Source organism: Poecilia reticulata, linkage group LG21 (genome assembly GCF_000633615.1).
Source record: "Poecilia reticulata strain Guanapo linkage group LG21, Guppy_female_1.0+MT, whole genome shotgun sequence".
In the NCBI taxonomy this organism is placed as follows: domain Eukaryota; kingdom Metazoa; phylum Chordata; class Actinopteri; order Cyprinodontiformes; family Poeciliidae; genus Poecilia; species Poecilia reticulata.
Window position 1 is genome coordinate 10,422,391 of NC_024351.1, and position 24,446 is coordinate 10,446,836.

At 38.0% G+C, this 24,446-nt stretch overlaps 1 protein-coding gene across 1 annotated transcript; it reads left to right on the forward strand.

Annotated features, from left to right (window-relative positions):
* Window positions 1-496: 496 nt before the first annotated feature.
* apobb.1 (apolipoprotein Bb, tandem duplicate 1) lies at window positions 497-19,940 on the forward strand. The gene is made up of 30 exons (XM_008397579.2): window positions 497-585; window positions 1,423-1,636; window positions 2,954-2,986; window positions 3,080-3,192; window positions 3,292-3,437; window positions 3,551-3,698; window positions 4,104-4,256; window positions 4,511-4,635; window positions 4,737-4,822; window positions 6,197-6,641; window positions 6,748-6,862; window positions 7,495-7,641; window positions 7,733-7,944; window positions 8,026-8,221; window positions 8,319-8,498; window positions 8,609-8,812; window positions 8,921-9,088; window positions 9,187-9,392; window positions 9,503-9,685; window positions 9,768-9,898; window positions 9,975-10,185; window positions 10,260-10,432; window positions 10,696-10,856; window positions 10,950-11,062; window positions 11,155-11,528; window positions 12,225-18,167; window positions 18,263-18,374; window positions 18,468-18,491; window positions 18,584-18,770; window positions 18,848-19,940. Exons 2-30 carry the CDS (start codon window positions 1,582-1,584, stop codon window positions 19,133-19,135), a joined length of 10,632 nt encoding a protein of 3,543 aa, XP_008395801.1. The 5' UTR covers window positions 497-585; window positions 1,423-1,581; the 3' UTR covers window positions 19,136-19,940.
* Window positions 19,941-24,446: the final 4,506 nt, after the last annotated feature.

Sequence of the window (24,446 nt, forward strand, 5' to 3'; positions counted from 1 at the left end):
GAGTAAAGTCCCAGATTTAAAAGTCTTTGTTTTTCCCCTCTGACAGTTTGTTAGTTTGCTACTAAGAACTAATATTGTTATTGGAAAAAAAAAATCCTCTTTCTTTACAAATAGTGAACATTTGTCTGTGTCTGCTAAAGGCGAAAAATTTAGTGAAGATTGTGTTGGCAGTCACTGCATCACTCTTTTGTACAGACATCTAAAGATAAAAACGCAACTCATCATTGCATAACATTCAGATTGAGAAACAGAAAAAGTCACCAAAAGAACTAAAAGTAAAGAACTGTGTGACCTCTCAGACATTGCGTGGCCATTTGAAATGTGTATTATAAGACGCAATGAAAGGAACAACTTAACAGTTTTGTGGGGAAAAAAAAAAAAAAAAGCTGACACAAATAAAACTGTCGTCCCAAATTCTAACAGCAAATCGATGCATGCATGGACTTCTGGGTATTTGTTGATCAAAGTCTCAAAGTTCATCTTCTTACTCCCCAAAAAAAGTTTGGTAAATGTTTTCTCTGTCTTCACTGTTGGCAGTGGAAAAGGAACAACAAGCAGCTGACTCTTGTACCAGAGACAAACGCAGTAAGTACAACATCTGAAATAACTTCTTTTTTGTCTTGATAAGCAATAATTACATTTGAAAGTCTGTGCGTGATTAGTTCTCAAATATCCTTTTAAAAAATGTATGTTAAATGGGTCACAAATGTTAGTGTTTAATATACTAACAGCAACACTGATTAGGTAGATCAATAAAAAAAAAAACACTAAATGACCAACTGAATGTAACATAATTAAGAAAATAAATCCAGAGTAATAGTTATTCTTCAGAGGAATGAAGTTATGAAGTTTTTGATAAGATTATATTTTCCCACTAAAGACTGCAGGGACTTTGTGTCTAAATCATGCTTTGATCACAGTGATCACCAATATGTGACCTAATTCAGACTGCAGCATCAACCTGGACAGACTGAACTTTGATTTCTGCAGCAAGACTGACAATTTTTGTTTTTTTTTAAATGCTTCATGGACTAAATCTAGTCTCTGCAGTGTTGCATTACAATATTTCACTAAATCAAATGAAATTCTTTTAATCTAAATAATACAATAGTTAAATAACTTTCATTGACACGAAGCATATTTATCTTTTTGTGTATGCACATTTGAAAAATAGAGAGCACTAAGAATAATTTTAAAGCATAATTTTAAAAAAGCTAGAAGCAACAAATAAAATTAGAGCATTTCAGTAACTTTTAATGTCCTCACAAAGAAAAAAATATATATATCTCATTTAACTCAAATAAATGAGATATATAATAAAATTGATATCTAAAATAAAGTACAAGAAGTACCACTTATCAGTTTTTGTAAGCATGCTTCGATCTACATTCCCAAACCTTTTGCCTTTGTCCCTCCACACAGGAGTGTGCAGTGGACTTTGAGCGTTCAAAGCACTGTCTGTGCTTCGAGGCCCTCTGACAGAGTCCAGGTGTTGGTATAAAACATCCGAGGTGAGACGGAGACATCAGTCTCGACTGAGAACTCACCAACCCGGGAGGAGAGAGCTGCAACGAGCCCGCCATGGGGGTCTCTAAGCTCTGCCTTTTGCTGCTCCTCAGTATATCAGCCTTGGCTAGTGAGTACCTTTCAACACATCTAACATCATAGGTCTATGGTTAAATGTGCTCATATTTAAACAGTAAAATACTTTAACTTGAATTGCAACAATTTAATGAGTTTTTAAAAGTATCCCAGTGTTACTTTAAATTTATGTTCAAAACATTATTTTGCAGATTGCAAGTCTTTCAGTCAAGTCTAAGTCAAGTTCAAAGTCAAATCTTTGATTTCTAAGTCTTAAGTGACTAAATGTAATTTAAATATATAATTTAGATATACTAATACTTTCAAAATATAAATAATTTTGAAAGCATGCTGCCTATTTATTTTCTAGAATAAGGCAGCATGTGCCACTGATCAAAAACAATCAGTGTTTTTGTTACCATGCATTTCATAGTAAATATGAATATTTATTTATTTGGAGCCGTCTCTTATTAACAATGTATTTTTATTAAAAGTAAATTTTCTGTAGTAGTATTTTAATCTAAGGTGATGTTTTATTTTAATCTAAAATAAATAAAAATAACAACATAGTTTTTTTTACAATTTTACAAATTGTAATTTAAAAACCATTTAACTTTTTTTTTATTTTATTTTTTATTTTTTTTACCATTTTTTAAAAACTACAATTTTTATTGAGTTAATCTTTTGTTCACTGTTTTCATTTTTTATGAAGTTGACCATAGATAGCTTTGCTGCTTGTGTTGCACAAACTAATCCTTAAACTTAGACTTTTCATCTCCAAAAAGTCTCTGCTCCTTTACTCACTTGCTGACCAACTCAGTTTTGTTATTTAATCTCAATAAACCTTCACTTCAGACAAAATTAAGCACCTTTTGCCAAACATTGACCACGTCTCTCGTATCAATGTTTTCCTTTTTGTATTGGTCTGAGGAAGAACCCTTATGAATGGCTAAATTAAAATTCCCTGAAAAATGTGTTTCCATGCCTAGGATGAAAATAACTTGATATTTGATGACAGATTTTGATATACAGTAAAGCTGGATATTAGTTAGATTAAATGGTTTACAGTATTTGTGATGTAGTCTAATTATTTATAAAATAAATTATGCTTAAGGCCACAAAAATACCAAATCAATTTAAGGTTTAAACTGTTCAACATCTGAAGGCATCACTTTGGACCAGAGGAACTGTGATGACGTCTTTCTGTATTTGCTGACTTTTTGAACACAGACAACCAGTGAATTAATAAAGACTTAAGCCTTATCATTTATAACTGCACTAGTACAAGTCAAGTATATATCATTATTTTGTTACCCTTCGGGGAAATATTACCCCCCAAAAAATGCTAACTAATCTGATTTTCCATTAACAGTTGCCCAAGACGAAATATTTTCAACCTGTCTGCGTAAGTTGCTTCTGGCATTTTGTTCCTTTAGAATGTTCAAACATTCATGATACAGAATCAAGATGCTTCACATCTTTATTTGATCTCCTCTAGTGGCCCAAAGGTACAAGCCCCTGCACAAATATGAATACCGATATGAAGCTGAATCTTTGAATGCCATCAGTGGAGCCTCAGAGCTCAAGAATGGACCCAAGGCCTCCTGCAAGGTAACATTGTTTTATAATCATCCGATTTCTTTTTTTTTCTTTTCCTGTTCATTTTGTATAAGACAGAATAGAAAGCTTTTGTTTGTTTTTTTTACACAGGTTGAGATCGAAGTTCCACAGATGTGCAGTTTCATCTTGCACACCACAGGCTGCAGTCTGAGCGAGGTGGTGGACACGGACGCGAATGGCAACCCCGTGTTCCTTCCAGCCGCCAGCTCTGACAGCTTTGCCGCCGAAATGGAACGGTAAGATAATCCACCTGAAGTACGGATGTTAAAAGGAAGAAATGAAAAACTTCTAAAGAAGAATTGATTTATAAATAAGTAAAAAAAAAAAAACATTACACATTTTCTTTAAGGTATCCTCTAAAGTTTGCTGTTGAGGGTGAGTATGACGTGAAGCTCTTCCCTGCCGATGGCGAAACAACAACTATTCTGAACTTCAAGAGAGGCATTGTCTCCGCCATGGCTGTGCCTCTGCTGGGGGAAGAGAAGAACCGCAACATGGTAGTGGAATTTATTAAGAAAAATGCTAAACTTAATGGCACCCCTTAAAAATGTGCAAAAAGCCTTAAAATAAATAAAAAATAAAACACACAAAAAATAAATAAAAATGCACTTTTTTTTTTCTCCAGGAAATCCTCTGTACCAACATTGCTGGCTCCCCTGCAGCAACTTCCTTTTAGAGATTTTTTATTATTTCCTTCAGATTCATAACTTTACAGAAACGGATGTTGCTGCAGCTGTGATCTTATTAATATAACTATTTATTAAATTTCACGTTTTTACTTATTTTAAAGGCTTTTCACAGAGCCTTACCGAAGCTGCCATTAAGCACGAGGAGCTCTTTAAATGAATGTTTCCAATTTCCATCATGCATTTATCTTCTCTAATTCTCCATCTTTATGTTAGCCCACCATCCATGGCAAGTGCACGACTTCCTACACGAGCAACGCCAGAGAGGACATTGACACTGACATCAGCCTGCACAGGGATCTGTCCACATGTGACAAGTTTGTGCCCATAAAAGATCACAGCAGCCCTCTGGCACTCCTCACTGGCATGGTAAGACTCCCTAAAGTCATGTTGCAAGGAGATCACAGGAAATGCTTTGGCACAAATAAAACATGTGAAAAATAAAAAATTTTATTCTGGACAGATTTAATCTTATTCATGTTTTCTGTGTTGAATCTGTGCTTAAATATGAGATTTAGCAATGCAGTTTCATAAAACCTTGATGTTATGCGACGACACAAAGATTTCTCCTGTGTCTTTTTAAGTGGTCAACGTTACTAACTTCACACTGTCCTAATTCATAGCACTATCCGTTGGCTCAGCTGGTCAGAAGCTCCCAAACATGCAACTACAAATTTGATAATGAGAAAAAACACATGACCTCCGGTTCCTGCACCGAAGAACACCTCGTCATTCCTTTCTCCCACAAGTAAATCAAATCCTTCAAGAGTTTTATCATTTAATGAACGAAGATTCATGATTAGATTTCTGTTCACTTATGTTTATATGTTTTGTTGTTTTTTTTCACAGGGGAAAATATGGATTTACCAATGTTGGAAAGCAGGAGTTGACTCTGGTCCAGGTTTCTTCTCACAATGACAGAGTGTTTGAACGTGGTAAGTCCTTTGTTAAAGGTCGCTTTTCAGAAATCATAAAAAATTTCCAGTCAGAATGTTGTAATTTAGTGACCATGGTAATTTAATTATTATCATTTATATAATAAATAGAAATCATACAGGTAAACGGTAAGAATGGTGTCAAAAATCTACAGAAAATGAAGTTATGTTAGTATATTTGTGATTACTTATATGCATAAACTACCAGCATAAATAAATACACAAAGGATAAACACTTGGTCTGTTGAAGGGTAGGAAATGGGGGTACGCTAGAATGAATTGACCATTTCAATCTATGAAATAGTAGCATGATGTGACTGGCAGCCATTTGTTAGCTGTTTGTTTCAATTTCACAAAAAAGAAATACAACATCCAACCAGGAGACACTCTAAGCGCTATTTTTTTAAATGTTTTTTTGAAGATGTTTTAAGAATATGTTTTTGAACAAGCGCTTCGTCCAACCAAAATGTGACTTAAAAAAATCTGTTGTTCAGTTCAAGTAAACCATGGACATTACCAAGAGTAAATACAAAATGGAACTTTTCCATGATGAATGAAGTGTCAATAAACACATTATTTGAACGGCTGAGTTCAGTCTTACTTGGTTTGTAGATCAAGAAAGTCAGTCTGACAATATGAAGGTCAAAAAGTCTCAGAAGACAAAACATCATATTTTTGATATAAAGGAAACAAGTCGGTAACATTGATCAGTCTGGAAAAGGTTCCAGATCCTTTGGGACTCCAGAGAACTGCAGTGAGTTTCATTATCCTCAAATGGAAATAATATTGTAACAGTGACTTTCCCAGTGGAGGCTGGTCCACTAAAATTACTCCAAAAAGTGCTTTGAAGATTCACTCAGCATGTCAACCAAGAAGCCTGAACAACATCTATAAAATATATTAGATTTATACAACAAGGCTGAGACTGAAAATAGAACAATGTGAGTGGAATGATTACTAAGTAAAAGAAAAGAAACAAAAAAGAAAGACAAATGTGTGGAAATTTTACTTTGACATATAGAGTCAATGTCAAATGTATTTATATAGCACTTTTAAAACAGGTTTAAAACTGCGCCAAAGTGCTGTACAAAAATGATAAAAGTCAAGTGGGTTTGACATGAGAGCATTATTTTGTATTCACTCTGGCTATATTTTGGTCTTGTTGATATTATTCTGATGATATGAAAGTCCTTAAGTGTGAAAGACTCTGAATGCTAAGAAGAAAATATCTGATGTCATGTATTATTTTTAATAATACTTACTGTGGAAAGTTTTGAGGATGGTATTAAACATTTCAAGCAATCTTTTTGGAAACTACATTGCGGTTTGCAGATTATAAGAATTAACACAGATGTCTAATTGTTTTATATTAAGACAATAATGTCAAGGATCTCAACATGGAGATTGTCGAGGACAAGAGCAGCATCCAGGATAAAGACGTGGCTGTGAATCTCATGAGACAACTGGTCAATTTGCCCGAGAACGAAGGAGAGAGGAGGGCACATCTCTTCCACACCCTCATCTCCACAGTCCGTGGAATGAAGACTGAAACCCTGAAGGCTGCCCTTCCTGAGGCCATCGCCTTGTCCCGCTTCCTGACCTACCAGGTTCTGGCCCAGTGTGGAACCCCCGAGTGCAGCAGTGCAATCATGCATATCCTCAGGACGTTCGACACCTCGGACCTCGAGGTCGACGCTGCTGTTTTCGCGTTGGGACTGATGTCCAATCCATCTGCGCTCCTGATTAATGATTTGCTCGAGATGGCCAAATACAAACCTAGTAAGCCCATCATGTATGCTCTGAGCAATGTTGTCAAACGGTAGGTGACCATTTCTTTGTTTTGAGTAAAATTAATCAGAAATACTGCTATTCTACCATGTGTATGATTTTACTCTTCTGCATTTATTATTGTGTCTTTTCTACAGATTTTACAAAGTTGAGAAAAAAACTATTCCAGAGATCCACTCTGTTGCCGAGTTCATGGCTTCCCAGTTGGGCGACTGTACTGGGGCGAAGGACCACACATTCATGACACTCAGGGCAAGTATCACAGCTGCTACCTCAAAATACAAACAAAAAGTCCAGAATGTACTGAATATGTAATGAAAGTAACATGTGGCAGGGGGTATATTTTTATATAAAATCTATTAATTTGAAGTCTACACAAACCATTGTCTTTGCAACAATAACGCTAAAAGATGCATCTTATGTAATACCTAGTTTATTAGAAATCTTTTCATAAACCATCAATTATATTATTGGGACAAAACCGTTAATTAGCACTGACTGGTAGCAGGATTGCTTTCCAAACGCTGACAGATTTTAGGTGTTTTTGGCTTTTTGCATCTTCTCTCCATACACTCAATATGTCCTCCATGTGTCATTGTACTTACACATACATTTATATCGGTATTGGTGCAGATTTTTTATGTGTGGATTACTTCTGTAGTTACTGACAAACAATATGAATTTACATCAGTAAGAGTCATTTGAAATATATTTATTGAGAAAATGCTTAGGTGCTAATTTCCTAAGTTTAAATCTGCATCGCGTAAATTTTGGGCATAAAAGTCTGAGCTGTCAAACTTCAGCACTTCTTCATCTGAATGTGTTTTTAAGAATCTCCAGAGTGAGGTAATCCCAACTGAAAATTGGCTTGAATTTGTTTTCAGGTGATTGGAAATATGGCTCCCGCTGTGATTCCTGTTAGTCCTGCACTACGGACTGCTGTGATCCAGTGTGTGAAGGAGCCTGCAGCCTCCCAAATAGTGCAGCAGGCTGCTATTCAAGTATACAGGCAGATTCCAGTCCCAGATGAGGCAAGCAAAACAACTCTGGTCAGTATTTTTATTTTGTTTGTCAGTATTTCTTTACTAATCTTATTTTTTCACTGACGTCCGTCGATTGCAGACAAGGGACGTGTTTATGCAGGTGCTTTTGGACAACAGCAACCCTGTCCAAGAACGCATTGCTGCATATCTTATAATTATGAAGGACCCACAGCCAAGTGAGCTCACACAGCTGATCAATGCTTTGTCCAGCGAGGCTAACCAACAATTCAGGAGCTTTGTGATCTCCCACATCACCAACATTCTGTCCTCATCTGAACCAGAAACCGAAGAGTAAGATCGAGCAATGCCACAGAATAAAATGCCGGCACATTTATTGTCATTCTTTTAGTAGAGTGTGTTTTCTTCCTACAGCTTGAGGCAGAAGATCCAGAATGCCCTGCAAGGCAATGAAATCGGACCCACAATGGACCCAATCAAGTTTTCGCGCAACTACAAGATTGGATCAGTGCAGGGCAACATGATTTTTGAGGGTGTTAGCTACTTGCCCAAGGAAGTTATGCTTGAAATGACTCTGAGGGCTTTTGGCTTTGAGATTGACATGATGGAGGTGAACACTTTAAACTATTTAGCATCTTTTGTGCCCTAAGGAATTTTGCTAAGATAAAACAGTTTCTTTGGAATAAAAAAAATCTCAATCTTTGCAGATTGGTATGACAGGTGAAGGATTTGAACCAACAATTGAGGCCCTGTTTGGAGAGAATGGTTTTTTCCCCGATACTGCCCTGAAGACAATGTACTTTGTCTCTGAAAACATGCCACAAGCAGTCAATGAGATCCTGGAGAATGCCATACCTGCATTGAAGAGGAACAGGATGAAGAGGGAGGTACTTCAAGCAGCATTCAATACTCACATATATTCATCTCATGTTTTTGGGGAGGTGGGGTGGTTGTGTAGAGCAGGCAATTTTAAGAAATTTTGCACATTTTCATGTAGACCTCCAACAACCTGGTGAGCGAGGTCAGACAAAACCTCGGGAAGCTGGTCAATGATCTGAAGACTGCACAGTCTCCGGAAGCAATGGTTTATCTGAAACTCTTGGGGAATGAGCTGGGATATCTCAGGACTAATGACATCGAGGAGATGACCTACTCTGCGGGCAGGCTGATTGACAAGATGCTCAAGATGTTCCCACAGGAAGTGAGTTCAAAAAAACAGAACCAAGCAGTTCTTGTTGAAAGTTAAGTTTTTGTTAAAAATCCATAAGTAATTTGCTAAATATCCTTTGTGGACGTTTTTTTGGCACAGATACTAAGATCCCTGATGACTAGCCCTGACAACACAATTTTTGCCCACTACATCTTCATGGACAATGAATTCTTCCTTCCAACTGTTACTGGAGTACCTCTACGGATTGCACTGTCTGGTACTTTCACCCCAGGCTTCAAAGGCGGACTTCAGATTGCTCGCGACATGGTGATTATCTATGGCTACGGTAACAGGATGCTTATAACTTTTTCACAGCATCAACTCAAGTCTTGTTGCGTCAATCTTTCTATTGTGTTTACCAACAGAGCACAGCGACTTTCATGCCATTTGGTGGCATTGAGTTTGTCACTCAGGTTGGATCCCACATCCCTGAATATGTCAATTCTGGACTAGAGATGCACACCAACATCTTCCACGAGAGTGGGATGAGAGCCAAGGTCTCAGTGGGACGTGACCACGTTAAGCTGACTATCCCAGCCCCAACAAACCCCGCCAAGCTAATCCAAATAATGTAAGCTATACAAAAAAAAAAAAAAATGCTCAAACATTTTTTTTTTAAGTTTTAAGTTTAAGTTTTAATCTTTCAGGCATACTTAAATTCTTGCTACTTTTGCAATTTAGAAACTCCTTTGTGGCAGTTATCGGATCAGACGTGAAAATGTTACCTCCAGTGGTGAAAGACAAAGTTGAATTAAATAAGTGCACTCCTGCCTTCATTGGCATGAAATACTGCTCTGCTCTGCAGTACGCTGATGCATTCTCTCATGAGACTGCACCCTACTTCCCCCTGACCAGTGACAGCAAGTAAGTTTGAAATTCCTTACTACCAGTAATGTCAAAAATAGCATGTGATGAGCTAACAGGTTCTGTCAACTTAACAACACAGATTTGTTGTGGAGCTCCATCCCACGGGAGAAGTTACGGAGTACACAGCCACTGTTAGATATGAGCTCCTCAAGGAGGGAGACAAGGGCCAGCAGAAGGTTGATGTTTTGAAGTTTATCTTGAGAGCTGAAGGTAGGGATCAGTATAAATGTTGCTTTAATTGGATAAATCAAGAAGGATTAAGTCGCCATTGCATGATCAACAACAGGAGCAGCGCCAACTGAAGCCCAACTGGAGATGAAATACAACAGAGAAAAGAATGTCATCACAGCAGACGTTCAGATCCCTGACTTTGATGTGGAGGCCGGAATCAGGCTCGGCGTCGTTGATGGGAACGCTCAAGTCAAAGGAGCTCATTCCATCTTTCTTGATCTCATCAACAAGAACGTCCCTCAGGTTTCCCTGATTGCACGTGCTAAGTAAGAAATGCAACATGAATACGTAAAATAACAATAACGGGGCCCTAGATTGACTGGCTGATAACATTTTTCAGTTTGAAGGAAAAAAAGGAAGGCATGCTGCAAGTCCAGCTCCTGGTGCCCTCTATCAGCGCTGAATCCACTGTCACTGCTAGTTTGAAACATGATGATCCACTGGAACTGGAGCTTGAGAATGAAATTAAGGTCATGGATGTTTCCTCTGAGCAGAAAATTAAAATGAAATACGGTAATCCCATTTTACTGTCATCTCTTTTTCTTATGTGCAAGAAAGTTTGACTGCAACTAATTCTACTTTGGTGGTTGTCTAATTGGAAATAAATTGACAGCAACTAGTTTGTGGCAGAATGCACCGAACAATTGATTAATTGAGCTAGAAAAGTTCAAATCTCTTTGAACTTTTCCCTTTTCCAAACTCTTTTTAAAACTGAATCATTAATGAATGACAGATGTTTTTAAGGACATAATGCAGGTATTGAATTATGTTTTCAGATGGCAGCAAGATTGAGCTGGAGTTCAAGTCTGATGTGGACACAAAAACCACCTCCTTGCCTAACGGTGACATCATCCAGCAGTATGGCAACGAGATTCTTGACATGCAAGTGGCACAGACCGACATGAAAGTTCGCCATATCTTCAGAAAGTTTGTGGAGGTATACGTCCTTCATCAGAATGTATTTGTCAGAGATGTGAACAAAGCAAAAACAACAACAACAATAATAAAAACGTACCTGTGATTTCTTTAGGCGGCAAACAACTACATGGAAAAGTATGGTGCTGACATACTCCCTTACATGCAAAACTTCAGATTGCCCGACATACCAGATATTTCCTTGCCAGAGAAACTCTTCCTGAAAACGTAAGATTAGTAAATCAAAGCTAATTTTAATAGTATATGTTTACATAATCAAAAACATTTATATATGGGACTTGCTTCTTTTTTTTTAACAGTGATGCAAAGGCTATCTTCTACTTCAACGATGATCGCTTCACATTTGTAATCCCGCTGCCTCTAGGAGGAAAGACACCAGCAGACCTAAATTTCCCACCAGCTCTAACCATTCCTCAGCTGTTTATACCCCAGTTTGGATTGGAAATTCCCGCCAGAAATATCCCGATGCCCGACTTTGCTGTTCCAGACAGCTTCGCTGTGTCTGTTCCTGTGTTTAACAAAGTTGAACTTTCAACCTTGATAAAGAGCAATCTCTATGATGTGGAGGCAACACTTGCAGCTGGAAAAGACATTGTAGAACCACCTAGCTATTCTGCGAAGTTTGATGCAAAAGGAACTTCCCCGATTGACATCCTCTCTGTAGCAGTTGAAGGTATTTTATGATTGTTAAGCATGTTAATCATTTCCGTCATCCTTCATTCAGTGAAGAGATACTTTGGTCTCTTTTGTCAAAATATTCTGGTTAGTTTTTTACTACAACTATTTCTACAGTAATGAAATCATTTGGGATGCTCTGCAACAGACTGGCGACCTGTCCAGGGTGTACCCCGCCTCTCGCCCGGAACGTTAGCTGGAGATAGGCACCAGCATCACTCCCGATCCCACTAAGGGACAAGGGTGTAAAGAAAATGGATGGATGGATTTGGCCACTTTGCATAAGATTATTTTTCCCCTGAGTGTTACCAATATGTCAGTATTTAAGCTGCCAATAACAAAACAGCCTCTTTTTAGAATAACGAATAGAAGTTTCCCAGGAAACTATTTTTAAAGTTTTTGAATTGTCTCGCCTTGAGATATTGTAGAAGTTTTTTTTATATAAGCATACTTAAGGTTAGGAGCTAACCTTAAGTATGCTTAAGGTATGCTTAAGGTTAGCTCGGCCTGACCAGATTAGGCCTGACCAGTTGCTGACATTTTTTTGGGAAAGCAGAGACACTATGCTATACATTTTATGGGGATTTTTTTTTTTTAGAAATTTAATTTGCTTGGTTGTACATAATTATTAGGGCATCATAATTAGTAGGTCATCTTGCTATTCTTCACATATGTTTTTTCTCTTTTCTTTTAGGCTCTGGGATGGTGTCCATAACCGAATCCATCAAGGCTCATTTGAGAAGCTCTTTTACCCATAAATTATTCGAAGCTAGTTTCAGTACTGAAGAAGATGGAGTTATCTCAGACAAATTCACTTTGAAATCAAACACCAAAATCGAAGCCACAAGTCAATTTGGCATTAATGCAAAACTACAGCACACTAGCATGACTGAAATCAACACTCAAGAAGTTCAAGTTGACAACAACTTTGAGGGATTGTTCAAGGCTGGACCAATTTATGGCACAACCACTTCAGTCCAGGCAATTTCTGTGTTCCCATTCAGGTCAGAGGGCACGATTGATTCTAAAATCCAACTTGATTCAACCATTTTTAAAGCCGAGAACCAAATTTCAGGGTCCCTTAGCAATGGTGAATTTTTCGTTAAATCAAACACCAAAGCCCTGGAAGACGTCTTCACACATGTCGCAGAAATTTCTTTCAAAGAGAGTCGGCTGATGATGAAATATGACGCAACGGCTCATGCTCTTGGGCTCAAGATTAGCAACCAGGCTGAAGGCTCTGCTGGTGCTGGTAGAGCCACTATAAGAATTGAGACAAATGGAGACTACTCTGATAATCGCGTTTACTCCATACTTATGTCCACCTTCGATGACAATGGTCTGACAGTAAGCTGCAATGCCAACATAAAGCTTTTTGAGAATGAAGTTACACATGAGGCCAGACTGAAAATGAACAAAGATGGTTTAAGCACAAGTGGAACAACTTCTCTCCAAAGCCCACTCTCTTTAGAAAACACCTTCAATGCTGGAATCGATGCTTCAAGAGCAACTCTGTCCATTACCAACAAGGCTGCAATTCATGATATCAAAGTGGATAATTCTAACACTCTGACCATCACTCTTTCTAGTCTGGACTTCAACTCAAAGGTGGAAGCTGGTGCAAGTGAATATGCCTCTTATAATCACGATATCATCTTTGGCCTGAAGTCTCACACTGCCTCTGGAAAAATTAACAGCCACCTGAAACTTTTGGATGCCAGTTTTGATAATGATGCACAGTTACTGGCAGAACTTTACAAGATTGACTTGACTGGAAAACTGACAGCCCAATATGGAGTAGATGAAATAAAGCACACATACCAGATTAATTTTGCAGATCTAAGTGCAAATGCAAAATACAGCACCACTGGAAAGGTATTTGGTACTCACATGAGCCACAACGCCGAGCTTGAAATTGTTGGCCTTGCTGCACGGTTTAGTAACGATGTCCGCTTTAACTCACAGACTATTCGCTTTGACCACACCATGCGCTGCAATTTTGTTCCTTTTGATTTCAACCTTGATGCCATGTTCAATGGAGACGGGGATATTACCTTCTATAGACAGCACAGTGCCCAACTTTATAGCAAGTCCTCTCTGAGAGCACAACCCCTTGCTTTTGTCAGCTCCCATGAATGTAGAGCATCGGTGACCCAGAAGATAGATAACCGCCTTTCCTTTGAGACCACATATCATAACAACATAAATACTGTTCTAACACCCCAGGAGCAAAAGACAAGTTTTAAAATTAAATCTAAAATGAATCAGCATGAACTTAGTCAAGGCATAGAGATTTATAACACTAAGGAGAGGGTTGGAATTGAGGTTCAAGGCATAATCCTTACAAACATCATGAACACAGACTCCACAGAGAACCAAGATTTCACCATCTCTGGCTTCCTCAAGTATGACAAGAGCACACAAAGTCATATTATTCATGTCCCCTTGATTGAAAGTCTGCCCGTCTTCATGGAGAGCATCAAGAAATTAATTGTGGTTGTAGCAGAATCTCTGCAAAATTTCCTCAACAAAAGTGAGGTGAGGGCAAGACTTGAGACTCTTCCCCAGGAAGTAAGTGAACTTATTGCTCAAATTAACTTAGAAGACAAAGTGAATCGACTGAAACAGCTTTTCAGTGATTTTAGCCAAAGTTTTGCCATCACCAGAGAGAACATGGATGCAGCTTTGAAAAGTCTCAGGAAAGCCATTGAGACAGTTTTCATTAATCTCTCATCTTACATCCAAACCTTCGCAGACCTACTCTATCAAAACTTCAGTCAGGAAATAGAAAATGTTCTGGAACACTTGAATGTGCTCAAAGCTAAAGTTGTTAATGGGATTGAAACTATAAGTGAACTGATCCAACAAATTGACCTAGAAAAACTTAAAGGCAGCAATATTGAATTCCTGTTTGATATCGAAACCCGATTTCAGATCAAAGCTATAGTACAGGCCATCATAACTAACGTTAAAGATAGACTTGACTGGCTTGACTTCTCACACCTAATGATGTCATCTAAACACATGAAAGAGGCAATTGATTTATTTGTTTATGTTATTCCAGTACACATGCTGAATAATACAATGGAAGAGATTAAGAGTAAGATTTATGACTTTGACCTTGCTGGCAAAATTAAGGTAATTTTAACTAAGATGAAAGAGTTAGTTGCATATCTTCAAGTTGACCAAAAGGCTCATGCTGTCTTGGAAAAAGCACAAGACCTTATTAAACAACTGAGAATTCAGGAAACTATCCAGGCTGCTGTAAAAATTGTGAAGAATTCACAAATTTCCAACAGATTTATAGAAATCTTTCAAGCCACTATTAACTACTTAAAAACAACTGAGGTTAACGATATAATTGAACAGTTCAAAATGTATATTGAAACCATTCTCCAAAAGTTAAAGTCCATGAACTACAATGACATTGTGGACAACACTAATCAAATTATTGAAGAGTATAGAAATTACTCAAATGAGATAATTAGGACTCTCAAAATTTCGGAGAAACTTGAGGCGACACGTGAATTTGCCAATGTAGTGCTATCATCTATTCGAGACTTTATAGAGCATCTGAGAGAAATAAAAATTGCAAAAATAGTTAAGTCTGCAACAGACATCTATGAACATGTCATCAAGACATTTGCTGAATACATAAAAGAGGAAATCAGAAATCCTGACATCAGAGAACAACTTAACGCGTTTTTGAATGGGATCAATTTCTTATTCGGAATCGGAATAGATATTATTGTAAACAACATCATTGATGTTATTAATAAAATAAATGAGGTGTTGCCTGATATGAAAATTGTTCGTGAGATTTCGCAGATCATTAAAAGTCTTTTGAATGAAGTGAGACGAGCTGAAATCAATGTGCCATCCTTCACCTTCCCTCTCACAGATCTTGTTGTGCCTTCCACAAAGCTACAGCTCGGTTCTAAGTTTAAGATTCCAGCAGAAATTAACGTGCCCGAGTTTACCATCTTGGGCATGTACACTGTGAAAGCTTTCACTCTTTCATTTGATGACATCAATCAGAAGATCATTGAACTCATTGATTTCATTGTAAACATTGAAATCAAAATGCCTGATCCAGATGCTTTCTTTGGAGATCTGACTTTGAATTACCTCCCGACGCTTCCTGAGATCACCTTGCCAGAAATCCCTCTTTCAGAATTCACATTTCCCAGCATTCCGCAAGTAGATACAGAAAAGTTTGCCAAAGCTCTGGAGATTCCAGAAATAAAGCTGCCAACAATTCCAAATGAGATTATGCTTCCATGCTTTGGTAAACTTTATGGTGAGATTAGATTCCAATCCCCCATGTACACTATAAAGACATCTGCCGAGTTCCAGAACTCCACTGTGAACAACATGTCACCTTTATTCACTGGATCCTTTAGTTCTCAGGGCACATCTCCCACTTCGGAAATCCTTAATTATAAGCTTGACAGCAACACTCGCATCGCAATCCCTAAGATGAACCGTGTTGTCCTTGCAGAAACTTTAACATTCAAACACACTTATCTAGGTGTCGACCATCAGGCATCTGTGACTCTGTATGGTCTTTCAGCTCAAGCAATAGCCCAAGCACAAGCAAAAACCGCAGTTATGGTTGAAACTGCACCCTACTCGGCCAACTTGATTAACACAGCTTTCGTTGCGGTCGCAGGGGGAATGACCTCTACTGTTGACACAACTTACAATCATGTAGTAAATGTACCATTTGCTGATATTTCAAGTAACATTACTGCAAAACAGAAGACAGTTGTGCAGCAAAATGGCTTAACACTAAATTTGGGGGTAGAAAGTACAGGAGAAGGGAAAATGAACAGTCATGATTGCAATCACAAGAGCAAGTTTGAGCTTTCTCTCAACCCCGAGACTGTCAGCCTATCCTTCACCGGTGACACACAGTCTGAAATCCTAAAAATGAAACAGCTCATAACAGTTGAATCTGGCACTTTTAAATTTAATGTTCAGAATGAGGGAAGGGCACTATTCATCAAGAACAGTGTCCTTGAGGCATCAGGTCTTGTCAGTCTTTATGATATGAAGATTGAGATGAAAGCAAAACATGACACTGAACTGTATGGTGCAGATAGTGGAGTGGTCTCTAACACAGCCAATTTCAAAGTCTGCCCTGCTGAAGTTTTCTTTGAAATACAAAACAAAGCAAATGCCAAGGTCAACATTTTCAAATCTCTGAATGCCAAGATAGACCTGCAGAATGATTACTTTGTCAACATAAGACCTGACTTTCAAAAGGTGAATGCAGCCTTTCTGGCTCGCCTCAACCAGTACAAATTGTTCTCCAACTTCACTGCAGACAATACCAGAAATCATGCTGGTGTCTTAATTGAAATGGATGGTCAGACTGATCTGTCCTTCCTGGAATATCCAATTAGCATTCCTGAACTCGACCTACCCTTTGTGGACTTCCATTCTCCACCTATCGATGATTTGAACTTGTTTGAGAAGTCTGGACTCAAAAATATTCTGTCTTCTACTGAGCAGACTTTTAATATGGATGCCAAGATCCTTTACACGAAAAGCACCACTGCCCCAATTATTGATGTGATGGGTCTGATCCAGATACCCTCGATGGGTAGACTGAACTCAGAGTATTCTTTTAAGTCTGTGATTATAAACGTTAATGCTGAGACTTTGCTTTTTGCTGAAGATGATCTTGTGTTCCGCCTAGGAGCTACCACTACATCTGTGTTTGAAGGGCTGAACACAAAACTCAAAGGAACCACCAACCTGAGCATCAAGAGAGGAATTAAGATAGCCAATTCTCTCTCCCTGGAAAATCGTTACATTAAAGGCACACATGACAGTGCTTATAGCATGAACACTGTCTCTGTATCAACATCATCAATTATTGCCCTGCCTATACTCAATCTGGAAGCAAGACAAAATCTGGTTGCAAATCCATATTCCAAACCCAATGCCGAGTCCACTCTAAAGCTAAAGGGTGATTTCAACATTCCCAGTATAAACGCTATTGGAAAGGTTGAGGCAGAGCACACTGTGAAAGTAGAAAGAGACGAAGAGTACCTTTCAGTGGAGTCATCCTTTAAGTCAAACATTGACAGCACAGCATTGGAAAACTATCTAGTTTTAGGTGTTCTGGACAATGAGGCTGTTGTGTACCTAAATACAAACACTGTCCGCTCAACTTGCAAGTTTATTGCCGATGCCAAGCTTAATCATGGCACCACCAAAGTTCTCGGCATAGATGTAAACCAACAGCTGGCTGCTGAAGCCTCAATGGGCCGTCTTTTTGTAGAGCTTACCTATTCAAGCAACAATGGAGCAAACTTGTTAAGTTTCAAAACTGAGGGAAAACACAATGCAAAGGCCATTATTGACTTTGAACCATCATTACTGAAATCTGACATTGAGATTGATATAAAACAGCCAAGCAGCCTGGGTGACCTTGCTTACTTTGTTGTTGTTGCTGTTGTTGAACTGAACCCATCCAAGCAGAAGATTACTTCAAATGTCAAGTTTGCTAGCCCAGTGTACAACACAAACATATTCACTGAAGTGGAGTGTAGTGCTTCTACCGTCAAGATCACGTATAGATCCACTGCCACTTCTCCTATTGAGGATTTGCATTATGGCATAGAAGGTGAGTTGATAAAAAAAATTCTAATATACCCATTACCATCCCATAACTAACACACTGCTGACCTCAGAAGTGAATATTTCTATTCCTTCTCCAAGTTTCCACCACTGTAACGTTTGAGAATGACCTCCTGAACATGGTCAGCAATCTTGTCCTGACTAAGTTTCTCCTCAACTTGGATATCGAATATGCCGCTGTTCAACCTTTGGGGTAATATTTTAAATTTTTTACACATTTTAGATGATAAATAATAACATTCAATATAAGTAATAAATATTAAACTGCTTTTCTGTCCTGTTTAAGGAGGAAACACCAAGCTGATGAAAGGTAAATATTCTTTGCAGATATTCGTGCTGGTATTTGAGAATTTGTTCATATTATTATTATTTTTTTATTAAAATGCTTGTTTTCTCTGACAGTGCTGCCCAACTGAAGTTGAATCTTGGCATCACCAGTCCTATTTTCACTGATCTGAGGCTGCAATATGTTGTAGAAAGAGACCTTGTTAACACCTCTGTTTCTACTCCGTCGTCTGGCTTCTTTGGCCTTCAATTTGATTGCAGAGACCCGTCCCAAATGAGTGCTAGGTTCTATAGCCGTTCTCCTGTAAGTTTTTTACAAAACAACTACCATTTTGAGACTTAAAAAAACTGAGTGATTTAACATCCCTTTTCTCTATGCAGATGTCCTCAGAAATTGACTTTGACGTCTTGCTGATCAAATCCTCTACGACCAACACCAACATTGTGTACATGCAGGCACCTGAGTATCTGATTGCTCACCTGAAGACAAATTTCCCATCAATTATCTCTTCTGTTGAAGAATTTTCTGACAAACACCGAATCACAAGCAGCTTGGAGATGCTCCAGTATTCTGCTACTAACCGTGTCAGCGAAGCCTATAATATCGCAATCAGTTATGATGATCAAATGAGCCAGATATCCATTTTCTTTAAGAACACCACTGAATGATGACTTGACCACTCTTCCCGAACTCCTAAAGAAGCTAACCGGCAGCATTGCTAATAAGATGGAGGCAACCAATTAGTTCATCCATGCAAACGTGAAAGTGTACTATGACTATTTTCTTGAGAAATTTAGCAATCCTGAAGTGCAATTGCCAAGTGGTGAGGTGATTATTGGAAGACAGATGATTGAGCTCAAAGTAAGTATAAAAAAGATATTTGATGACGTCATAGATTTTGTGAAAAATATCGACAGTCTTGACATGATGCTGGAAAAGTTAGATGACACCCTGAAGGCAGTGATTGAGAAAACACAGGAGTTTGTTGATTCTAACAAGTCTGGATATTTAGATCAACTTCAATCAGGTCTACTAGGAGGTTGTAACATGAGTTAAGAAAATAGTTGACCAGACTCCTCCTTTCAACTTGGATGAAATCAGCAAACTGTATGAGCCCATTGTGGACAGGATCATTGAACTAATTCATCATCAATGCAATTTATGGTCTTGTGCAGCAACCTTCAGAGGAAGTACAAACCTGCATGAGGACAAGTAATGGCAAGCTTGAGATTGACCTTCCATTTCATTTCCAGGATTAAATACTGGAAATGAAGTAAAGTCTGCATGTTACAATCTGTTCACCACACATATTTGGAAAGAGGGTGAACAACTCAACTGTATTTATAGGTGTGTTTTATAGAACACCTGTCACATTCTTTTAATTGTAATCGGTTTTTACTGCATAAATTCTGACCTTGTAGCATTTTACGGGAACTCAAACAAAAAAATAAAAGCCAGTATTACAAACTTTAAGTGACTGATTTACTCCATTTGTTTGTACTTGCATGAAGGCCAATAAAACCCTAGGAAAAGATAAATTTTTTTGAATAATTTAATTTAATGAATAATTTTGGGCCGAACTTTACACAGTCTTTTGGGCTTCACGTTGACAGTTCGTTGATTGGAGTCTCTCCTAAAATGCTTGTCATTAATGAAAGATGTTAAAGGACGTTGGTAGGACTTCCTTCAACAGGTGAAGTAGTAGAGTTGTTAGGACTTTTAAAGATGGTTATGTCAGCAGTGATGTCAGAACGCATAAATTCAATATACCACACTTTTTTACTAACAAGTAATCTAACACATTACTATTTTCAAACCAACAATCAGATTAAGATTGTTTATTCAACAAGTGTATTTGCATAATTTATTAATTTTGAAGAAGCAAGACTGTCCTTTATTAAAGAACTCATTTCTTCACATGAAACATAAAATACAAGTAAACTGAACTTAATTTTGTCACATAGACTGTAGGTCAAAAGCATGGGGGGCCATTTTAAGTGTTTGCTCACACACACACTGCTACATGCTCACACACTCACAAGACTGAAATTGCACAAATACACTATTAAAATATCACACACACATAAAATTTTTCTCTCTCAAAAAACACTTTAAAGCTAGGATTATCAGTGCAGCATACTGCACTCATTATTAAGTTATTTCTTCTTCAAAAGTAGAAAAAACAATCTATTTCTCAGATCTATATGAACCTAACAAACATTTTTTTCAAAAATCTGAGGTACTGATAAATGTATCTTCTGCCCTCTAGTGGAAAATTTAAGTAAAAGAAGAATACAGGTACTTTCTGAGAAGCAACGTCTTCTTAATCCATTATTTTTTGTTGTCAGAAAATATTTTAAAATATTTTTAAATAGAGTCTTAAATACATACAACAAGATTTAAAATTTTTTGTTACATTGCGGTACTTAATAATGTCAGTCTTTGTTTAAAAGTTGCAAAAATTATGAAAATCTGATCATTTCATGTTTTTGCAGATTTGAGATTTATGATAAAAATTTCACCAGAGAAAGTAACTTTTTCTTTCATGGATTTGATTATGTGATCCCTGTAGTCAATCAGCTGCAATCAGAAGACAATAAAATTCAAACATCAACGGAACAAAATTTGCTTAGCTTTACCTGGAAATATGAATCATTTATTTCATGTGAAGAAAATAGGGTGCATATGCTTTGTATGATTCACATAATCTCATTCAGTGTTCCGTTCCTCTATCTGTCCTTGATTCTGAAGCAAAATGACTTCCTATAATGAGTATATTGGACATAAGGCTGGAAAACCTCTGCTAAGTTCTGCAAGGCAGCCATTGGCTCTTAGAGATGGAATTAGGTCAACCCCCTTTCCTCAATCATACTAGTATCACTATGACTTGCAATGTGATGTGATATTCACACACACACACACACCCCCACACACACACACACACTGCAGGGTTTCACTGTCACGTCCTGCCAGGGCAACATTAAGCAGTCCTGTCCTCTGTTACAGATCAGCTGCTGCCTCATCGGCGCTGTAACTCACTTAATGGAATTAAATCAATCTGTCTGTATTTCAGCCGGAGTCAGCAGCGGTTTCTCTCCTCTCTATAATGCAAATGGCCCTGACGGGAAATCATTCATCTCCGCTGAAGCAGGATATGATGCCTCAAAGGTGTTAGTTGTGTGTGACTCCCACTTGCATGTTGTATGTGACGTACATCTCAATTTAAGACCTATAGATCTAGTCTTTGAACCGCGTAATGAAGTTACTCCTGCTGTCATCTGTAAGAAGGGCAATATTTTTTATCTTAATCAGAGTTTTGTATCCCCGGAAATCTTCCTTGAAAAACTTAAATATATGCACTGTGAAGAAATATCTGTACTCTTACAAATTTATTCTATCTTTGCTTATGTTTTTGGTGAGCAAAATTCTGTAAAGGGGCAGTATGATATAAAATTGACTTTTTCTTATATCGTGTTACTATGTTATTCCCTTATCAAACACATACCTGGAGTATTGCTTTGATTCTTTCATGCATGAGAAATCCTTTAATATCCCGGCAGTTATTTGGGAATGCCACCTTTTCAACACATCTCCTCCTCGGAGCTGCAGCCAAGTTTCCACCTCACAGAGCTCCAGGTAGATACATATCAACAAATTAACTTTTTTTTTAATGTTCCTCCTTGTTTTTAGCTCAAGTTTTTAGCTTTAGTTTTGTGTTTCTGGGAATTAACTGTAAGGGATGAAATGAAAAGGTTCGCAACATCTTACATGAACACATGATCAAGTGTCGTCTTCAAAAGAACAAACCTTCAGAGGTCATGGTCAGTCTTTTTTAAATGAACCAGGCTAAATGTTTACCTTCATTCGTTTTGTCAAGTCAGGCAGAAATTGTGAGCTGGAAGGACAAATATGAACTCTTGACCTCCACAGCGAGGACATCCAGCCGTAAGTGGGAGAGACCTTTTTGGTATGGTTTAATACTCATCCCTGGGAGAAACAGCATGTTGCAAATCAATACAAAAGCTGTCCTGGATAACCAATCATTTAGGACTCAAGGAAGTTGAATCGTTGACTCAGGGTGGCTGAAATGGACGACACACTTTTTAAATGTTAACAGCCTTTTTCTACTACTTCACAATTGCGCACTACTTTGCGTTGGTGCATCACTAAATAACCATTTAAATGCAATTTTGTGACAGTAATATGTGAAGAAGTTTAAGAAGCATTGCAAATCAGGAGCATAATCTGCTAACTGCACAGATTTGAGCAGCATGGGTGGAACTATATCAGTCAGTTCCTGAATCGATAGCCCAGTAATTTAAAATTTAGTAGCAGATTCTGATCAATTATTCAGCTGAGATGACAAAAATATGAAACAAACCTTTCCACTGGTGAAGAGAAGGCTTAATTTTGTCCATAATAGATATTGTCTTTAACCTTAATATGGATGAAAAGGTGCAATAAAACATAGGGATAGAGATCAGCTAAGAAAATGAAGTTATACTTCATTTAAAAAAAAGACTAGCCAATAGCTAATGCAATCTCTTTCTCAATGGATTATAATAAGGTGAAAGTGCTTTCTTTGCATAGACTTCATAAGTGAAGAAGCAAGTATTTCAAAACGCGATATAACTGATCTCTGATATGAGCCGCTGCTCAAGCTGCCACGGCAACAGCATCAGAACAACCTGCATCCAGCTGACGTGGCTCATAAATTACTGGATCCTTCCGTCTGCCCTGACTTGGCAAAAAATAAAGCCTCTTGAAATGCCACATAGCAGAAACTTGAAATAATCCATGACTGTGAAAAGTTGTGGCTGCAGTCCTGCCAAACAAACTCACTCACGGTAAGTGCTCTCAATTTCAGACTCATTTCCTGGCCCGTGCCCATCTCCTCAAGAGAAAACAAGAGCGTTTGGCCCACCCTGCCCGAGCCTTAACAAAGACACTTTCATATACAAGGACATATTTATTGCTGACACTGCAGTGAAGCAGGATTTCCTCTAGGCAATTGTAACAAGGACACTCAGAAGCACATTTTTATTTAGTACTAACCTTGTGTAAAGTGATTCTAAGGGGTTCATAGCTGTAGGCAGTTAGGAAATCACATTAATCAGAGTTGCCATGAAGTGTGGAAGCACCCAGAATGACTTTCAAAGTCATTTTAGCGCCATTAATGTTGTACTTTGACATTGTGTCTTTTGATATTAGATGGGGACATGTAGTGCAGTAGCAGCGAAAGTAATTTCACCTTCAATGTGCCAATGTGAACTTTTTCCTAAATAAACTGATGAATACGTTGTTTTTTTCTGGATGGGGTTTAAAATTCCAAGATGAGTCACCCCGGTTACTTTGTGATCTTTAATTGAAAATAAGCAACAAAAAGAAAAACTAAAGTATGTTATTCATCTTTAAACACTTTCACATTTGGTGACATTACACACACCTAATTTCAGTTTGTAAGATTTGATGTGATAAGGTGTAACATGTTTGTAGTCAAACTCATTAACGAATCCACCTTATCTTTGGAAGTTTCATCAAAGGCTTTTTATTTTTGCCACTCTTGTAGATTTTTTGGCGTTCATGTCTAGAGGCCGTCGAATCAGAGGACCTCAGCTGCAGATCTATGCAGCTCTTTCACAACATCTTTTTGCTGATTCACTGATTAATACTGTCCTTACCTAGCTTGTCGTACTCCTTTCATTTTTAAGTGATGGATCAATCTGTGCTCTCTGGGATGTCCAAAGCTTGGGACAGTGTTTTATATCCTAACTCTCCACAACTTTTCCCCTGACCTGTGCAGTGACTTTCGTGGCTCTGAATTTTCTCTACCAACCCCAGAAGCCCTCAGAGAGCAGGTTTATTCACATCAAGACAGCATAATAAAACACACTGAAGTTTGTTGCCCTGCAATGGACCGGTGACCTCTCCGGGGTGTAACTGCTTTTCATCCAATCACTGCTGGACACAGACAACAAC